The sequence below is a fragment of the Sciurus carolinensis genome, chromosome 9 (assembly GCF_902686445.1).
Source record: "Sciurus carolinensis chromosome 9, mSciCar1.2, whole genome shotgun sequence".
In the NCBI taxonomy this organism is placed as follows: Eukaryota; Metazoa; Chordata; class Mammalia; order Rodentia; family Sciuridae; genus Sciurus; species Sciurus carolinensis.
Genome location: NC_062221.1, coordinates 4019743 through 4037996, shown reverse-complemented (window position 1 = coordinate 4037996; position 18254 = coordinate 4019743). Strand labels below are relative to the sequence as shown.

The 18254-nt window shown below is 39.6% G+C and overlaps 1 protein-coding gene across 1 annotated transcript in view; it reads left to right on the top strand.

Moving 5' to 3' along the window:
- The first annotated feature begins 2136 nt into the window (after positions 1–2136).
- Gpr149 (G protein-coupled receptor 149) overlaps positions 2137–18254 on the top strand; it is a 55125-nt gene continuing 39007 nt past the window's right edge. Inside the window, exons 1-3 of the mRNA XM_047563044.1 lie at positions 2137–3354; positions 4222–4414; positions 10294–10742. Of these exons, the coding sequence (XP_047419000.1) occupies positions 2374–3354; positions 4222–4414; positions 10294–10742 (1623 nt within the window). The 5' untranslated portion in view covers positions 2137–2373. The remainder of the gene's footprint in view (positions 3355–4221; positions 4415–10293; positions 10743–18254) is intronic.

The window sequence follows — 18254 nt, the reverse complement described above, 5'->3', positions numbered from 1 at the left end:
GTAGGTGTGTTAAGCATTCTTGACTCTTCTGGACTATTGTGGAGACCAGAGCAACATGGTGGTTAGGGGTCCCCTCCAAATTTACATTTAAGAGAAAATCTAGAGAGATGGTAGTAATGGGGGGTCGGGAACCTTCCCAGAGCTGAAATTATACTGCAGCCACTATGAGTAATTTCTGTTCATTGTATCTTAACAGTGTGGTACCTATCCAACCCAACTGAAGATTCAAGACTAACAGCCATACTGAAGAAAAATAGTTTTGCTATGACAGGAGGAATAAGATCTGCAAGAAGAAACGACGTGGCTTGCCTCAGCACTCTGGAAGCACGCGAAAATAAGGTTTGTTGATCATTGCTCTTTCTGAATCATTTTACAATGATAATCCCCGGCCCCCTCTTACTCATGCAGCTCAGCAAGGTGTGTATGTTCCCAGCAGCAGGAGAGCTAGGATGCTGAGCTAGATGTCACTCGTGGGTTTTGCTTCCATTTGCTGAGCACAAGGGAAAGCAAGCCATCCAAGGTCAGTGAACTGCTCATGGTGTCGACGGAAGGGCGTGGCCGGCAGTGACTCACACCTTCACTTTCCACTCCAACAGCTTCAGGTGCAAATGAAACTCTTCCATTTTTATTTCAAAAATGGAAGGAATGATTGCAGCCCTATCACCACTTCCACTCTTTTAGATCATACCAGCGTTTGGGGGCCCCCAGCACTGAGCCCAGAAACGCAGCCATCAGGTGACAGACAGAGCCCAGGAGGCATGTCACTGTCAAGCATCCTGGGAAATCCACACACAGCCAGAACTACAGCTGCCAGTCACTTCTTGGCCACACCTCTCATCTTGTAAAACCACCAACTCAGAAGTGCCACCGCTGAACACAGAGCCCCACATATCTACTTAAAAATGTGTTTTTGTGGGGTGACCTTCCTTCAGACCCTTTATAATGTCATCTGACCTTATGAACATCTAGAAATAGCATTTATTCAAATGACAGCTTGCTTACTTAATGACATTGACAGAAAATGAAACCTAATCTTGGCTTGTTGTAATGAGGGCCATGAGACATCCTTAAATACAATTTCAAATATAGTTGACACAAAATATCCATGCATATTTATGGTGTACAGCATGATAATTTAATTTATGCATACAATGTATAATGCTCAGCATTTTTATCTCCTCAAACATCATTTGTTTGTGTTGGGAACTTTTGGACTCTTATTTTGAAATATTCAATTAATTGTTAAAACCCATACTTACCCTACTATGCTACAGAACAGAATGACTCCTAACTGCATTTGGTACCTCTGTCTCATCTGTCTCTACACTCCCTCCTCCCACCCTTCCTAGTCTCTAGTAACCATATTCTACTCCTTAGATCAACTCTTTCGGCTTCCACAAAGCAGAACATGAGGCATCTGTCTTTCTGTAAAATATGTTTATAAAGAGAAATCCGGTACATCCTACTTCATAAGTGGCATTGCTGGTGTTCTTCCTCCAGTGGATCATGAAGCAGGGCAGTGGAGATGGAAATAAAAGGAGCCTTGGACCGTCTGGAGTAGCGTAGCCCTCTCAGAGGCCATATCTGTAGTGCACATCAAGCCCGATCAAGTATCTGGACCAGTTTTATGTGTCAAAACCGAAGGGGAAGGCTTGGCAAAAGCAGTGGCTTTGCTTCAGTGAGGCAGGCTGAGGAGATACACATCGTTTTGTTCATACTCCCCTCCCTTTTTCCCTGTTTCTTTCCTGCTTGGAGCTGACTCCTCCTCCCTGCAGCTCAGAGGATCACAGGCTGATGGAAAAAGAACACAAAGGTTCCGATGGGAGCCTCAGTACAGACCGGCTCTGCTTGCTCAGATTCATTCTCATTCTCTCTCTCTCTCTCTCTCTCTCTCTTTCTCTCTCTGCCATAAGAGCTGAAACCTACCTGACAGTCTCTCTGCCTTTGAATCCAGCTCTGGAACCAAATGCAATCTTCTCTTTCTCTTAAAAGTGAATAGTTTGATTCCATCAAGCTCCGGGCTGCTTTGCTCCATAAGAAGGACCCCAAAAGGATCTAGACATCATGCTTGTCATCTACCTGAGGAAGTTTTGCTTTCTTGCCTGAAATCTGGTGGTGGAAAGGAGTTTGGCTTGTGTGTTTTTAACTGGAATGTCGAAAAGTTTCTTATTGATGCCTGAAATGGAACTCAGTTTTTAAATATGGGTTGAGTCAGATCTAAAGGAGCCATGCCTGACCATTTCCTGCAGGACTGAGGGACATCTAGAGGGAAACTTGGTAGGAGAAATGACATCTGATTTGCAACAGCCATGCTTTATTTTGAGAAAATCATCAGACTCATTGAGAAGGGAAATTAAATATTGATCAAGGACAATGTCTTTCTTTCTCAGTAACTTATTAGCAAATGACTCTAGCCTGTGGAAAGAAAATCATAATTCTACGGACCTTTTAAATTCACCAGGAACTCTGAACATCTATCTTTTTTGCCTGACATGTTTGATGGCTCTTGCAGCCCTGGCGGGCAGCGTTTTCTCCCTAGTTTCCCTGCTGGGAATGCGGAACAGAACGGTCGTGTCCATGCTGGTGGCTTCCTGGTCTGTGGATGATCTCCTGAGTGTCCTGTCAGTGACCATCTTCATGTTTTTGCAGTGGCCCAAAGAGCTCCCTGGCTACTTCCAGTCTCTGTGCACCACGTCCGCCTTGCTGTATTTATGCCAGGGCCTCTCCAGCAACTTGAAGGCTACTCTCCTCGTCTCCTACAACTTTTACACCATGCACAGGACTGAGGGGAGTCGGGCGGCCTCCGGCAGGTCCGGCCAGGTGCTCGGCGTGGCGCTCACGGTATGGGCAGCCAGCCTGCTGCTCTCCGCGCTCCCGCTGTGCGGCTGGGGCGCCTTCGTGCGCACGCCCTGGGGCTGCCTGGCGGACTGCTCCAGCTCCTACGTGCTGCTGCTCTTCTGCGTGTACGCCTCGGCCTTCGGGCTCCTGGCGGGCCTCTCGGTCCCGCTCACTCACCAGTTGCTGTGCTCGGAAGAACCGCCGAGACTCCATGCCAACTACCAGGAGATTTCCCGCGGCGCTTCCACTCCTGGGACCCCTTCTACTGGGGGGAGAGAGCTCTCCCTGTCCCCGGAGGATGCTCCGGGCCCCGCTCCGCGCGGCGCTGGTGGTCGTTCCCCAACCCCCGACACTGCCTTTGCACCAGGTCCGCCGGCGGCCGCTGGGGCGGGAGCCTGCAGGCGTGAGAACCGGGGGACTTTCCACGGCACCCGGAGCTTCACCCGGAGCGTGGCGCAGAAGCGCTTCGCTCTGATCCTAGCGCTGACCAAAGTCGTTCTTTGGCTGCCCATGATGGTAAAAGAGCAGTTGCTCCTAATGCGCGCGTGTGTGCCGGGCTGTGTGAGTGCGTGTTGGGACCAGCGTCGCTGGTGTGGGGAGTCACCCAAAGATGCGCAGTTAAGTCCGCTGCCAGGTGTTCCTCGCTGGGGTTGACACCCGCTGGAAGGAAGGCAGCTCCCTGTGGGGAGTAGCCCGCCACCCAGCCCTTGCCGCTAAGCGCTTTCGCGTGTCAATGGTGAGGGGCGTGAGGAGCACTTTGGGTCGCGGGCGACTTAGTTTTTCCAGTTCTGTTGGGATCAAAATCCCAGCAAAATCTGGAATATTCAGAAAAGGAGAGGGACTCTAAAGAAGGTTTCTCCTTTCAGCCTTCTGTCGCCTCTTCCTCTGTGCTCCACTCCTGCCGGGTGAGGACCCCGCCCAGGGCCCATGTGCTGTGGAGCAGGGGAGAGGGGGCAAACCAGGCTTTTGTTCTGGCCTCCTGGGCGAGCCTGGTTGAGAGGTATCAGTGGCGCCTTGCTGTTTCAAGAACACCTGGGTAGGGATGAGGACCTGGGAGGTGACAAAGACCATTTGGAGTGCCAGATACAGGTCCCACGGATGCTGCTGTTGGACTGGGTAACGCACTTGTAGATTGTGTCTCCCTGGTGGAGATTTCAACTGGCAGCGGGATCAGACCCAGCATTCAAGAGCAGAATCCACCAAACCCTGGAATCTAGTACAATAGGGAGCATCCCAAGATCCCACTACCAAAGTCCAGTAGGGCAGCCCAGAAGGAGAACTTCCTCAACCAGGGAAGCAGCCTGGGGTTGCCGGCTTGCGGGGAAGGCTTTGGGAAGTGGAAATGGGGTTGGGGTTAGGTCTGAAGTTCTCTCGCCTTTGCAGATCCACATGGTGGTCAAGCACGCGGTGGGGCTCCAGAGCCTTCCCTTGGAGACTCTCGGCTTTCTACTAACCCTGCTGGCCACCACGGTAACCCCCGTGTTTGTCTTGTCCAAACGCTGGACCCACTTGCCTTGTGGCTGCATCATCAACTGCAGGCAGAGCGCTTACTCAGTGGCATCTGATGGCAAAAAAAGTAAGTCCCCTGCAGTGTGGCTGTTGTGAGCAATATGTGTTCCCTCCAAAGCAGAAAAGTAGCCCTTGAGAAAGTTGCTCATTAAAGGATGAAGAGGACAAATGTAAATGGCAAATAGAAAAATAATTATGCAAAACAGTTCTCAGCTCATTGTTGGAGTAGCCTTTCAACCAGGCAGGTTTTAAGCAACCGCGGAAGTGCTTGTGCATTGGTGATTGTTTAGGGTGAAAAAGGAAGAGATCAATTTGTTGGACTCAGGTGATGTCAGCAAAGGCTCTTAGATGTTTATCCATGACAGTTCTCAGTGGAAAATAAATCCCCTGCCTAGAGTATGTGTCAGAGGTGACATTGCTGAGAATCTTGCATCTGGAAAGAGTATTAACACCGGAAAGAATCAAACACTGAGTATACTGTAGCCTACGACTAGTCATTGGAACAATAAGAAACACATTTTTACTATTTTGCTCCTTGTTTTCTTTCAGAGTTTTGGAAAGTTTTCAGCATAAGTCATCAGAGTGCCTGAAAGAGTCCCCAAAATGATTCTGCTGTTAGCAACACAAACTGCTAGATCCCAACGAGCTAGCAGAACCCCTCAGTTTCAAGAAGGGAGGGAGGTGGCAGACTTTGTCATTGTGTATGCATACATGAATCTAGCCATACATTGACTGTTTTTAAAAAATTATGTCCTGAAGAGTACGGCTGGCATGGGATGGGGCAGAGCTAACGGCAAAGCTCCCTCCAGTGTGGTTGCTCCATATCCTAAAACAGGAAAAGCTGAAGAATGAGCTGCACATTTTGATCTGCCAGGAAGAAAAATGACATTATTTTGTCATTTCAGACAAAAGATATAATGTTCTACCACTTAATAAATCTCCAAATGCATTAGTATACGCTCAACTAATGGTCCCATTAATTATTCTTTCTCAGAATAGGCAAGCATGTTATTCCTTGACAGAAAATTAGGTTAAATAAAAACAGTTTGTGTCCCACTATTTTGGGGTTGTAAAAATTGGGAAATATCAAAGTATATTCTGCAATCAATTCTACAACAGAGTTACTTTATAAATACGAGTCATGAGCTGGCCATTTTTCATGTATTGATAACATTTCAACTTTAGCATGTCTAGATATTTTTCAACTGACAAAAAAGACTTTCTGTTGTTAAGAATGTCGTAAAGTTTTATTGTTAATAGATGCCAACTTCATTTTGTCTGTAAAATGACCATAGAACTTATAATAATGACGTTCTTCTGGAGGTTCATGTGCAGAGTAACCACAGAGAAAATTAAAATGAATTTTTATGCTTCACTTATAAAAACATAAAATAGAAAATCATTTACAAACCTGCTCTAACAGCGAGCCAACCCTGTCTCACAACATTTAATATTGTGATGGAGACAAGGGTCCAATGCAAGTGAAAATGTGAAGACTTGGTGATATGTTCCAATCCAGGCATTCTTAAAAGTGGGAGCCCCTCTGAATAAAGTGGAAAGCAGGACAACAGACCTGTCACTGAAATGGCCTCAGAAATGTTCCATCTTTGTATGCACAAGATAGAGAAGCCCACAGTCTGGTCAGTGCAATCAATGATCACGTTATTATCACGTCTGAAATTTAAAACGTGCTTTTCAGTGTAATATTTTCCTCTAAAATTGCCATGATTTTATTTGTATTTATCTTAAAATTCCAAAGGAGGACTTGACATATGAAAGCTTATTTTTTTAAAGAAAAGGTTTGTTTTCAAATACAAAACATTGTGGGAAATGTTAGTTTAGGATCTTTATAGGTCGAAGAATCTATTCCCTCTTAGGTTTTCCCATAGGGAATCTGAGAACTAGTATGCGTCAGCATACATTTTTCTGTATGAGGAGCCAGCATACATTTTCCTATGGCTACAGTGACACAATGACATTCTGAGCATCCAAAGGTGGGTCATCCCCAGGTAGGGTAGGTGCTTTATCAGCAGTATGACTTAATTCTTTAGGAGTTTTATGTTTAATTTTTCTCCTTAACAAACCAAGATCCCCTTTCTTTACATTCTTTTTCAGTGAACCACACAGAAGCAAAGAAGGGAAAATAATTTTTCTAACTCATGTAGTCTATAGGTCCATCTTTTAGATGTAACACATACAATTTGACATTTCAGCTTCATGGAATGGTAACTGAGAGACACACGACCAGAAAAGTGGTTGTTAGTGTTGGAAAATAATTTGAAATAAGAATTAACTTGGTTTCTGACAATAATCCAAATTACTGGTATCTCCAAGCATAAGTTTTTTTTAAGTGATTTTAACACAGTGGTCTCAGATGGCTGACATAAGAGATGGATATAACCTTGAGACTCCTTTTGTTTGCCTGACATATTTTCTTCTTCTATTTAAACAGCTAAAAATCAAATTTTTATGTAAAGAGCAGATAGTTGGCCTTTATTCTTTCACAAAATCAGAGTATGTGTTAAAGTCACGTATTAGTCTCAAAAATTATTCATTTTATAAGTTGATACAATTACTTTAAAATTTGATTAAAAACAGAAGACTAGAACTACTTCATGTTTTAGCCAAGGTTAGGGATGGATCCTAGAAACTCTTGCTTTGCAGAACAAATACATCATAATTATTTTATTTATTTTTTAAAACATGTTATAGGTTTCAGAAGATACTGGGCTATATTGGTCTTCAAATTTCTTGAAAGTTATTAATCAATAAAAGACCTATAACTATACAAAAAGTTTTAAAAACAACTCAAAATTTTTTAAGAGGCATAAGTGTAGAAGTCAGAAGCTCCAATATCATCAAGTCCTCCCTCCTACAAATAAATCCATTTTAAAAGATGTAATTTTTAAATATATCAGTTTTAAAAGATGTCACTTCTATTAGCATATATGCCATTCAGCTGACCTCACTGAGTCAGGTCATCCTGACAAATACCCTGTCACATAGCAGGTGATTTCCATGGGTCATTCATTCATTCACTCTCTCAGCCACTCCCTTACAAATGTCCAACAGGAAGTTTATCTTGTGTCTAGCACCACGCTGCCTGTTCAGCAAGGAGGAGATAGGTCATTCCTGGCCCAAACTGGATTTGGCTCAAAAACGTTTTAATACTTGGTTTTGGTGGTGGTGGCGGCGGGGTGCCAGGGATTGAACTTAGGGGCACTTAACCACTGAACCACATTCCCAGCCCTTTATTAATAACAATAATAATTATTATTTATTTATTTATGTATTTTGAGACAGAGTCGCTAAGGGCCTTACTAAGTTGCTGAGGCTGGTGCTGAAGTTGGGATCCTCCTGCCTCAGCTTCCTGAGCTACTGGAATTACAGGCATGTGCCGCCACACCTGGATCTTTATACTTATTTTTAACCAATTTTAATTATAGGCCAAAAACTTAAGATCAGTATATTTCACATCAAAATCTATGCATCAGGTTCATCTTTTAGAAGACTGCTGAGAACACAGTCCCCTGCCACCCCACCCTAGTGGGCTGAGGCCAGGAATGGCTTCGCTCAAAGGGACTGAGCTGGAGGGGCACTCTCCCACTTGCTGAATGCACAGATATCACAGTTACCTGACTGGCCTCTTAGACAAGGGAGTTTTCTGCCTTGCTTCCTGTTTGTTAAAAATAATGTGATAATATTAAAGAGACATAGTCTTTGTCCTTAAGGAACTTAGGGATGATCAGGTTTGACTCTAACACTAACATCTCCTTCAATATTGTTTTGATTATTAACTGGTTTTTAACATATTTTTCTAGGCTTCCCCACCCCCCCTTGCAATCAAGCCGTAGGCAAACATTGTCAACTCTGTGATGTTGTTATAACCTGTTATCTCCATTGGTGGCCTCAGTCAGATTTTACCTTTGGTGTTAAGGAAAGTCAGTAACAAAAACAAAAAGAAAAGTTTTCCTGAGTTACTTATAAATAAAGTCCTTCCTCTGACCTAAAAATAGCACGTCCAGGTCATTCTGCTTATGCTAACATATTTCTCTCATGGGTCTGATTGGCAGTAGAGTAATTTCTTTTGTAGGATAATTACTCCAATTCTGGAATCAGCATCAAAATCAAATCTTTTTGCCAGATAAATCATCTTAGATAGGTTTCCTCTAGCAGCCTCAGTTTTCTCAACTGTAAAGCAGGACCAATAAAACCTTTCGTTGTGCAGGATTTCTGTTGTGTTAAATGACGTGCTCTATGCAAACAGCTTGTCCCTGGAAGATTCTGCCACAGTGTAGTCTCTCTGTCAACCCTGCTTCTCCTGAGAACCTGCCTGGGACTGTCTCATGCATGTCCTGGCTCAAGGCAGAGTCTCCATTAACACATTCTGCAATGTCTTCAAAAATATTGCTAATTTTTACTCATTTCAAAGTTATGATATACAGCTAATAAACTATAAAGTCAGATATCAGTTTTATTAAGTATTAATCATAAAGTTGGCATTTTATCACATTTTTGTTTTCTTAATGTTCCTGAATTACCAATTTGTCACTTCATATCTTTTTTGGAGAAAAGGAAGGCCATCAATAATCAAATCATCCATTCAGTTCTCTCACCTTTGATATTCTTAAAGTAGGTCTAAAATTCTAATTTAATTTACTGGACTAGATTAATAGGAATACTAAGAAGAAACATAAATGAGGCAGTGTATAAAATATAATCATCTCTGTTTTTCCATTTTCTTTGAATAGAATTTTTTATTTGTTTGTGTTCTGGCTCAAACAACAATGAATTATACTGATAAATTCTATTTTTCAGTCAGCAAAATTGGTTTGTAAATCTCTGGTTCTGGGAACATTTCAGTAATAGAATCAGCATGTGAATGACACTGGAGTGTATTACAAAGCGAATCAAATTTTTCATATGACTCCCACAGAAACTTTATAGCTTTTCATAACTTTTGCCACCAAAGATAGCAAAATGTCTGGCTATAAAACACAGAACTATCAAAGCAGAAAATTTAATTGAAACAAGCCATGTTTTAAAAGATGACAACTGAAGTATTAAATTGTATTTTATCTACCACTCAGATATAACTCCATTCTTAATATGTATTATCTAATAGTGAATGGCCTTCACATGCAAACATTTTATCACTTTCTGCCACATTCTTGTTATTCTACTGAGACTTTGCATCATATCTGCTAACAGTATCATGTCTAGAATTCTAGTATATTTCACCTTATTTAAATCAAAATAGGTTTTCTACATTCCTGCTAATTAATTGTAATTAACCAGCTTTGTATATACTGTTAAATGCTTCAGGTCACAAAGATATACATCCATTCACTTTTTTAGCCAACTTATTCCAAACTAATTTGTATAAGAAGTGTACTCGCTATTTTTAAAAGTCTAAAAGCTGCATGGCAGCATGGTATAATTTTTTGTGTATGCTCTTACAACCACACAAATGTCAGAAGTGGTATACATCAAAAATTTTAAAGCTGTTACATCTGTTTGTGGTATTCTTAACTGAAAACACGTAATTCTAATGTTACTTAATAATTAATACTTAGCAAAGTAGAATTTATGAACAATATATTTTATTCCAAAATAAAGAAATTTCAAAATCAATGGACCGGAAAAGCTAAAACTGAATATTTTTGAGAGGTTCCTTAAATTTTTGAGAGGTTACTTAAATTTTTGCTTTGCAAATTGCCTAAAGATGGAAAGGGTTCTTCAGGTCATATAATTCAAGTCACTCCTTGTGCAATTGAGGAAAATTAGACCACAGAGCTTTCATTTTGTAAGCTTAAAGACCAGAAGTAACTGAAGATGGTTAGATAGTGATTGGGCTGAACACTCTTCCTTTTGTTACTCACCGTGTATATCCAAGGGTTGTTTATATCTACCTAACTCTGGAATTTTGTTATCATTTTCACTTAGCCAAGAGGAGAGGCTTTGAATTCAATCTGTCCTTCCAACAAAGCTATGGGATCTATAAACTAGCACATGGAGATTACTATGACGACGACGAAAACTCCGTGTCCTGTCACCACCTGATGAACCCTGAGTGCGGCACTGTGCTAGACTCTGAGAGAGACAACCCGAAGATCTTCAACGCCATCAGAGTGGAGATCAGCACCACGCCCTCTCTGGACAGCGCCTCAGTCAGCGGTCTGGAGAAAGGCAGGAGTGGCAACCTTGGAGGGGACACGGGAGGTTCTGACCAAGGAAAGGGGGCATTTTCTGAGAAATCGGGAGGTGGTGCTGAGGACGAAGAAACCACCTTCTCCGAAGGCCCGGAAAGAAGACTCTCTCATGAAGAGAATCAGAAGCCAGACCTCTCCGACTGGGAGTGGTGCAGAAGCAAGTCAGAGAGGACTCCGCGCCAGGTAGGTAAAGCCTGTTTTCCTGAGATGTTGGAGGAGAAATCAAATGAGAGGTGTGAGGAAATCGTTAGAGCTGCTTTCATTCCATCAGTCTTTAATCTTTTGAGTTAGTTTTACATTTTCATTCAAAATCTATACCTTTTGGAATAAACGGAGTTCAAGGTGACTTGAGAAGGGTAAAAAGCATTTTACCTTAGCCCCAAGTGATCCAGTTAAGTTCAGACTAGACTCCCAGAACTCATGCTTCTGAGCTAATTAGTTAAATTAGTTAACTGTAGGTTTTATTTTTCCGTTCTCCATCCCAAAGATTCCTCACGAGTCCCCAGGGGAGGTTTTCTTTTTTTCTCTAAAGGAAAATATTTATACAACTAGTAATTAGGAGGCTGGTCCTTATTGGTATAAGTAATAAAATAGCTTGCCTATATGTCTTGCAAAAACTAGTCCCTCCAGGAACCGGCACAGAAAAAAATACTTATTCCTGAACATTCTCCTGAGTCATTGCAAGCCCTATCAATTGCCTAGCTCCCTCAATATGGAAATATGGTTTAATAATTTTTATAAAACTGAAATATTTGTGCTTCAGTCTTATCTCAGTCTCTCCTAGATTCCAGCATCCTGAGAAAGATAGGGGTCTTATTTTATTTGAATTAAAGTATGATATTGATAAGAGATTGTTCTTTCCTCCAGACTCTCACCTGATAATTACAGTGGCCTTTGCTTTCCACATTATTAATTTACTAGGATGAAGGAGGTTTTTGGTTTTGTTTTTCTACAGGAGTTAATAGAAACCTGAGTCTACTTGCACTGAGTCTTCATAATCAAAAACATAATTCCAGAAAATATTCTGCTAGGAGTAACATGTCTATTGATCAAAACTGTGGCACATCTCATCAACTATGAATAGGAGCAGGATAATCTAAGATTTCCTTTTCTCCCACAGAGTAAGCAGAACTGTTACCATTCTGATATTACTATTTAAGAAGTAGAATAGTAAAACAAACTGTACAAAACACATTGTTAGAGAAGATGCTCATGCACACTGGTTAGCCAGTAGGAATCTTGGAAAAAATATCAGCAAATATTTGCCATAAATGGAAATACACATTGGAAAGTGGAAGTCAAAGAATATAGTGCTCCATACAGTTCCTCAACTCAGAGAGGATTCCTACACTCTCATCATAAATTTGTTCCTGAAGAATCTAAATCTCCTGGTTTTCTTGCACTTAAAAATTAAGTGATGATCATGATGAAGTGTGTACATGTGTGTGTGTGTGTGTGTGTGTGTCTCAATGTTACAGCAACTATGGATCTTGCTCATGCTTTTATTTTTCGTCTTATTTTATCACAGATGTTTGTACTTCTAGCACAATATATTGTTTAGATTTTTGAAGTTTTAGCCATATCAAGATGTTAGTATACTGTATACAGTTTTCTGGGACTTTTTTTTCAATCAACATTACTTTAAATGACTCAATTTATATTTTGTCAGAACATCAGGATTTAGACAGGCATGGTGACACACACCTGTGATCCTGGTGACTCAGATGGCTAAGGCAGAAGTATACTGCATTTGAGGCCAGTCTTAGCAATTGAGCGAGGCCCTGTCCCACAAAATAAAAAGAGTTAGGGATGTAACTGAGTGGTAGAGTGCTCCTGGATTTAATCCCCCATACCAAAATAAACAAACAAATTTAAAAATTGGGTATTATCATCTCAAGGATCACAACATAAAACCCTCATTTAAAAATCTTATTTATGAGTGGGGGAAAGGAAAAATAACAGAATGAGACAAACATCATTACCCTATGTACATGTATGATTACACAAATGGTACAACTCTACTTTGTATACAACCAGTTGTACCCCACTTGTGTACAATGAATAAAAATAAATAAATTTAAAAAAAGAATTTAAAAAATCTCATTTATAGTTTGGAAATATAAACAATTAACTATACCTAAAAAAATGTGAAAGAATCAAATCCTATTGACATGTAAGTATATTGTCATATGAGAACAATGAAGTACAACTTGCCCCAAATCTTCTTTAAATGTAAATATAAAATAATGTGCAGAAAATAGAAAACTTTGCTCAGTCCAGGTAATCTTACAATTGCAAAGATTTGTTTACTAAATATTAATATTTTAACATCTGTAATAAGCAGGAAATTTATAAAAAATGGTGGTTATGGGGAAAAAAATGACCAGTGGTAAAGTCAATAATGCAATATCTAAGAAAGAAAAAACTCTGTAGAAGACCTCGTGAAGGTAAATGGAATATTACCATAGATTTTATAACAGTAGTAAGGCATCCTTAAACTGTAGGCTAAGGTATGACTTTTCCTTATTGAAATAGCCTTTAAGGTTAGCATTAAACAAAATTATAAAATGTTAAACATTTTTATAAATTTTTACCATTTTCAAAATAAATATTTTTTAAATTTAAAATACATTTAAGACTGAAAAACTTATGAGAACTTTTCCTAAGACCAAAAAAAAAAAATAAATAAATAATTCTTACCTATCCTTGAGCAGCAGATTTAAGATGAGAGTACATGGTGACTCAGCATTTTCATTTTTAGCCTTTTCTTCCAAGTGACTTCTTTGCTTTGAAAACAACATTAAGTAGTTTATGTAGTATATAGAGTAAGAGATTAAGCTTTAGCAGGCACTGCAGTTACTCTCTGAAAACCCTACCTATTGATTTTCTATAGTTGTATTGAGGCTCAATTTATCAGCTTGTTTAATGTTACTATGATGAATAGTGTGTGTTTCTTGTTAGGATCTCAAAAACTGCAGATTTGGTTTTAAAGGTATTTCATGAGCTCTACTTATTTTTGCAATATTCTTGCTTGACCTTCATGTTAGCCTCTATGTTTGTAAGTGAATTCTCAGTATGTCTTGTTGGAATTCCTAGTAGGAGTGAGAATATCAGGTCAAGGTTAATGTGTAGAAAGGTCAGTAGTATAATGGACTCAGTGGACTGAAATGTGATCCTGTAAAACTTGAGGTGAGGGTGTTTGTGACCCTGAGATTCAATATTGAACCTGGCACACGATGGCTTCTTTTTGGCCCTCTCGTGGGTAGAATCGGAAGTGGCTTACCATTAACGTGTTCAGGAGGAAGAGTCAGGATGTCCCCTTCTGTTAGAAACTTTTAGTGTGGGGCATGGGTGTGGCTCAGAGGTAGAGCACTTGCCTAGAGAGTTCAAGGCCCGAAAATCTAAAGCAAAGATATTCACAGTTATGCCACTTAAAACCACTCTTAATCCTTCCATCAGAGCATCCAGGAAGTGAAAGACCACCAGGAGAGTTAAAAAGCAGATCCTGAAGCAGTCCTCAAGCAAAACAGGATGTGCGAGTAAGCGATGGCCTTTGAATTCACCACACAGCCACCAAGCCTGAGGGACAACTAAAGCCAATAAAAACAAATTTTAAAGTCACCTGAAAATCAAGGAAAATTTTATTTTTATTGTAGGGGAACTGTTTTAACTGTCTAAAAACACTTTTGCAAGTCAAAATTTAGCTTTGTCATTTGCTAACAGAGTTTAGTACCAGTTTCAGGTTCTGTGATCTTTTTTTAAAAGTACTATTATTTCGTGAAGTAATTTTCACCGAAAACTAGAGAGACCAAAAGGCAGGTAGACTGTCTGGGACCTTTAGACCAGAGCCTCTCAAATTTTAATGAGCATGCAGGCCACATGGAGATCTTACCAAAAGTGCCGATTATAATCGAGCAGATATGAGATTGGGCCCAAGATTCTGGAGTGTTAGAAAACTTCCACATGATTCCTGTGCAAAGTCGTGGTTGCATCCCAGACCAATGCAATCGAAGTTCCCAAGCTGGTTCATACCCAAAGGAAAATTTGAGGAGAATTGCGTTGTATTCTGAACCCTAGGGAATGGATGCCAGTTCTTTCCATTTAATATATGCCCATCAATAAAATAAGACTAAAAGAAAAAATTTCCCAACTTTTTCCTCCCCCTTAACAAAGTATATCTTCTCTTTTTTCATTTTTAAAAGTAAACTGCTAATAAATGAATCAGGCACAGGATGTTAGTGTTTCCTGTGACATTATTACATTAATAATTACTAGTGCTTGAACCTGTCTCTGGGTGATTATTGACATTATTCAACTGAAATGGCCACAGTTAGAAAAATCCACTTATCACCTCCTCTTTGTGGTTTCTACTAAGTCACCCTAACACAAGTGACTATATGGAATGTAGATGTGTTATTTTTAGCTACCTCTGCTCATCTGAAGTACTTAGTTTATTACTCACTGTTCAGAGAAGTGAAAAATTGTCACACTGCTTTCTTTCAAAAAATTTATAATTTGTATTATTTTCATTATAAAAAATATATAGTTATTGGGACAATTTTAGAAATCACTGATAAGCAAAGAAAAATCACTGTCTTCCAACTGCACAGACTTAACCACTATTTATATTTTGTCCTATAAAACATGAGGCTGTTTCCTATGCATGTATTTTAATTTTGACAAAAATGGGATCATATTGCAAATTCCTTTTTGGAATCTGCTTTTCTCCACTGGGTAGTTTAATTTTCACCCCATTTAAATTGTTGAACTGCTTTGTGTCATTATCTGGTATAAGATTGAACACTCATCAGTAAATGTAACTTTGTTCTCAAGTATGGTCTTGCAAGTTGAAACAAAGAGATTTCATTCTGAACTATTTTGGGTAATTCATAATGCATGTTGTGATCCTCAGATTGTGCATCACTTGCTACAAGGCAAGGGGATTAGCACTGGATCAAAGCTCATATAGAACCCTCTATTTCACCTTGTGAGCTAAGAATTCTGTTAATGTTCTTAAAGAAATCTCATGGCTTAAGGAGATCTTAAAGGCTATGTGTGGAAACCACCGGGCTATGGCTTGAATCTCTTTTACAACCTTCTATTGATTGATTACCTCCTATTTGATCTCAAGTGACTGGGATCTCACTATATTTTTAAATACTTTTACCATGAATTAATTTTAGACTTACCAAAATAGTTGCAAAAATAATACAAAAAGTTCTAACATATTCCTTTTCTAGCTTCCACTAATTGTTAGTTAATTGTTAATTTATTACAAAATAATAATGCAATTATCAGGAAATTAGTTATAGGCCTTATTTCAGTTTTGCCCATTGTCCAGCTGTTGTCTCTTTCTGGCCAGGATCTAATCCCTGACCATATATCCCATTTGTCCTTATGACTCCTTGGTTCCCTCCAGCCGGTCTTGTCATGCATGGCTTTGATGCTTGGGAGGTCTACTGACCAGTTTTGTCACTTTGGGGATCATTCACCAATTTGTGATTGTCATTCGTTTTCTATTGATCAAATTGAACTTATACATTTTGGACACGAACACCACAGGAGTTTGTGAGCCTTAACTGGTGAGTCCTATCAAGAAGGACATGCTGCTGGTATGTCTCACAATGATCACAAAAGCTTTTCTCACTGTATAAAGGTGGAGTCTGCCAGATTCTTCCATGTTAAGTTTTTTTTTTCCTTTGCAATTTATAGATATCTTGTGGAGAGATATTTTGAGATGGTATAAATATTGTTTCTTATCATACTCTTGTCCACTAATCTTTGCCCATTCATTGATGAATCTTGCCTGCAACAATTATGTGAGGATAATTTCCTATTTCTCTCATTCCTTCTGTGCTGTTTATTGGAATTCTACAGTAAGGGAAAGCTATCTTTTCTCCTTCACTTACTTATTTATGTCAGTGTGGACTGTGGGCAGTGTTCTCATCTATAAGATGTAAGTCGTGCTATGACTATTGCTTCGTTGCTCCACCTTCCTACATCTAGCCACAAGGAGCTCTTTCGAGATGGTTTCTGATGCCCTTCAGCAAGTCATTATCATCTTTTTACCATTTCTTTACTTGCTGGCAGATAAGATAAGGCACATCTTGTATTTTCTTTGACCCAGTCCTGAAATTAACCACTTTTCTCCCGGGAGTTTTGGTCTCTTATGGGGAAGATTATACTGAGAAACCAGGATCTGAATTGCAGCTATACTCACTGTCGCTGAAGTTTCTTGCTTCCAGAGCCTGTATGACCCAGTGCTGGGTTCATCTCAATATTGTTCTGTTCTTATTTGTGATGTCATTTTCTGATGGTTAGAAAACTTTTACTTATCTGCATAATTCTGGTAAACACAAAAAGTAGTTCTAGAATAGCTGACCCACACCCCTGGGGAAATATTAAGTCGAGTATTATAGTTGCATACACTTCTTTTTAGTTTATAGCTTTTAGTCAAAACATAATCTTCCAAAGTTATTTGAGTCAGTTGCTTTCTTCTCCTTTCCCTTCATTTTGAATAATATTTTCTGTTCCCTTTACAGATACACGTGTATCTTTCTTACACATACACATGTTTTTGCAGTTTGTTTTTTCCACTTAACAATATACCCAAGAAATCACTCCACACCAGTTCACAGAGACCTTCCTCATCATTCTTTATAGCTGTATAATAATCCAAAATGATATGACACAATCTATTCAACCACTCTCTTTACATTGAAAAACCAAATAACTTAATTAATAAATGTACAAATGAATTAAACAAATACTTCTCAAAAGGAGAAATACAAATAGCCACCAAATATATGAAAAATCATTAGCAAATGGAGATCAAAACTACACTGAGATTTCATTTCAGTCAGAATGGCAATCCTCAAGAATATAAATAATAAATGCTGGAAGGAATGTGGAGAAAAAGGAACACTTTTACACTGTTGGTGGGATTGCAAATTAGCACAACATTATGGAAATCAGTATGGAGGTTCTTCAAAAGACTAGGCATGGAACCACCATCTGACCCAGCTATCCCACTCCTCAGTATTTACCCTAAAGAATTAAAGTCATCATACTATGGTGATACCTGCATACCCATGTTTACAGCAGCACCTTTCACAATAGCCAAACTGTGGAACCAGCCTAGGTGTCCGTCAATGGATGAATGGATAAAGAAAATGTGGTATGTATGCATAATGGAGTTTTATTCAGCCATAAAGAAGAATGAACTTATGTCATTTGCAGGAAAATGGATAGAGAGACCATTGTGTTAAGCAAAATAAGCCAAACTCAAAAGGTCAAGGGTCATATGTTTTCTCTTCTATGTGGAAGCTAGAGAGGAAAAAGGAAAAGGAAGTGGGGGTGGGGAACCTCAAGAAAAATCAAAGGGAGATCAGTAGAGGAAGGGGAGCAGCAGTGGGAGGAAGGGCTGGAGGGGGAGGCGTTGGGAATTACTATTGACCCGGTTTCACTGTTACAGTGTGTGTACATACGGATACGCAGCAACAAACCCCATCACCATGTATGATCACAATGTACCCATAAGAAAGGGTGGAAAGAAGAAAAGAAAGCCAGCTTAAAGGGGAATATACCATGTTTTCTTCTGGTGTTTGTGTAGTTTTAACTTTGCATTTGGATTTTGCATTTGGAGTTTGCTTTTGTACTTGGTGTAAGATATGGACATAATTTTCTCTTTTTCCA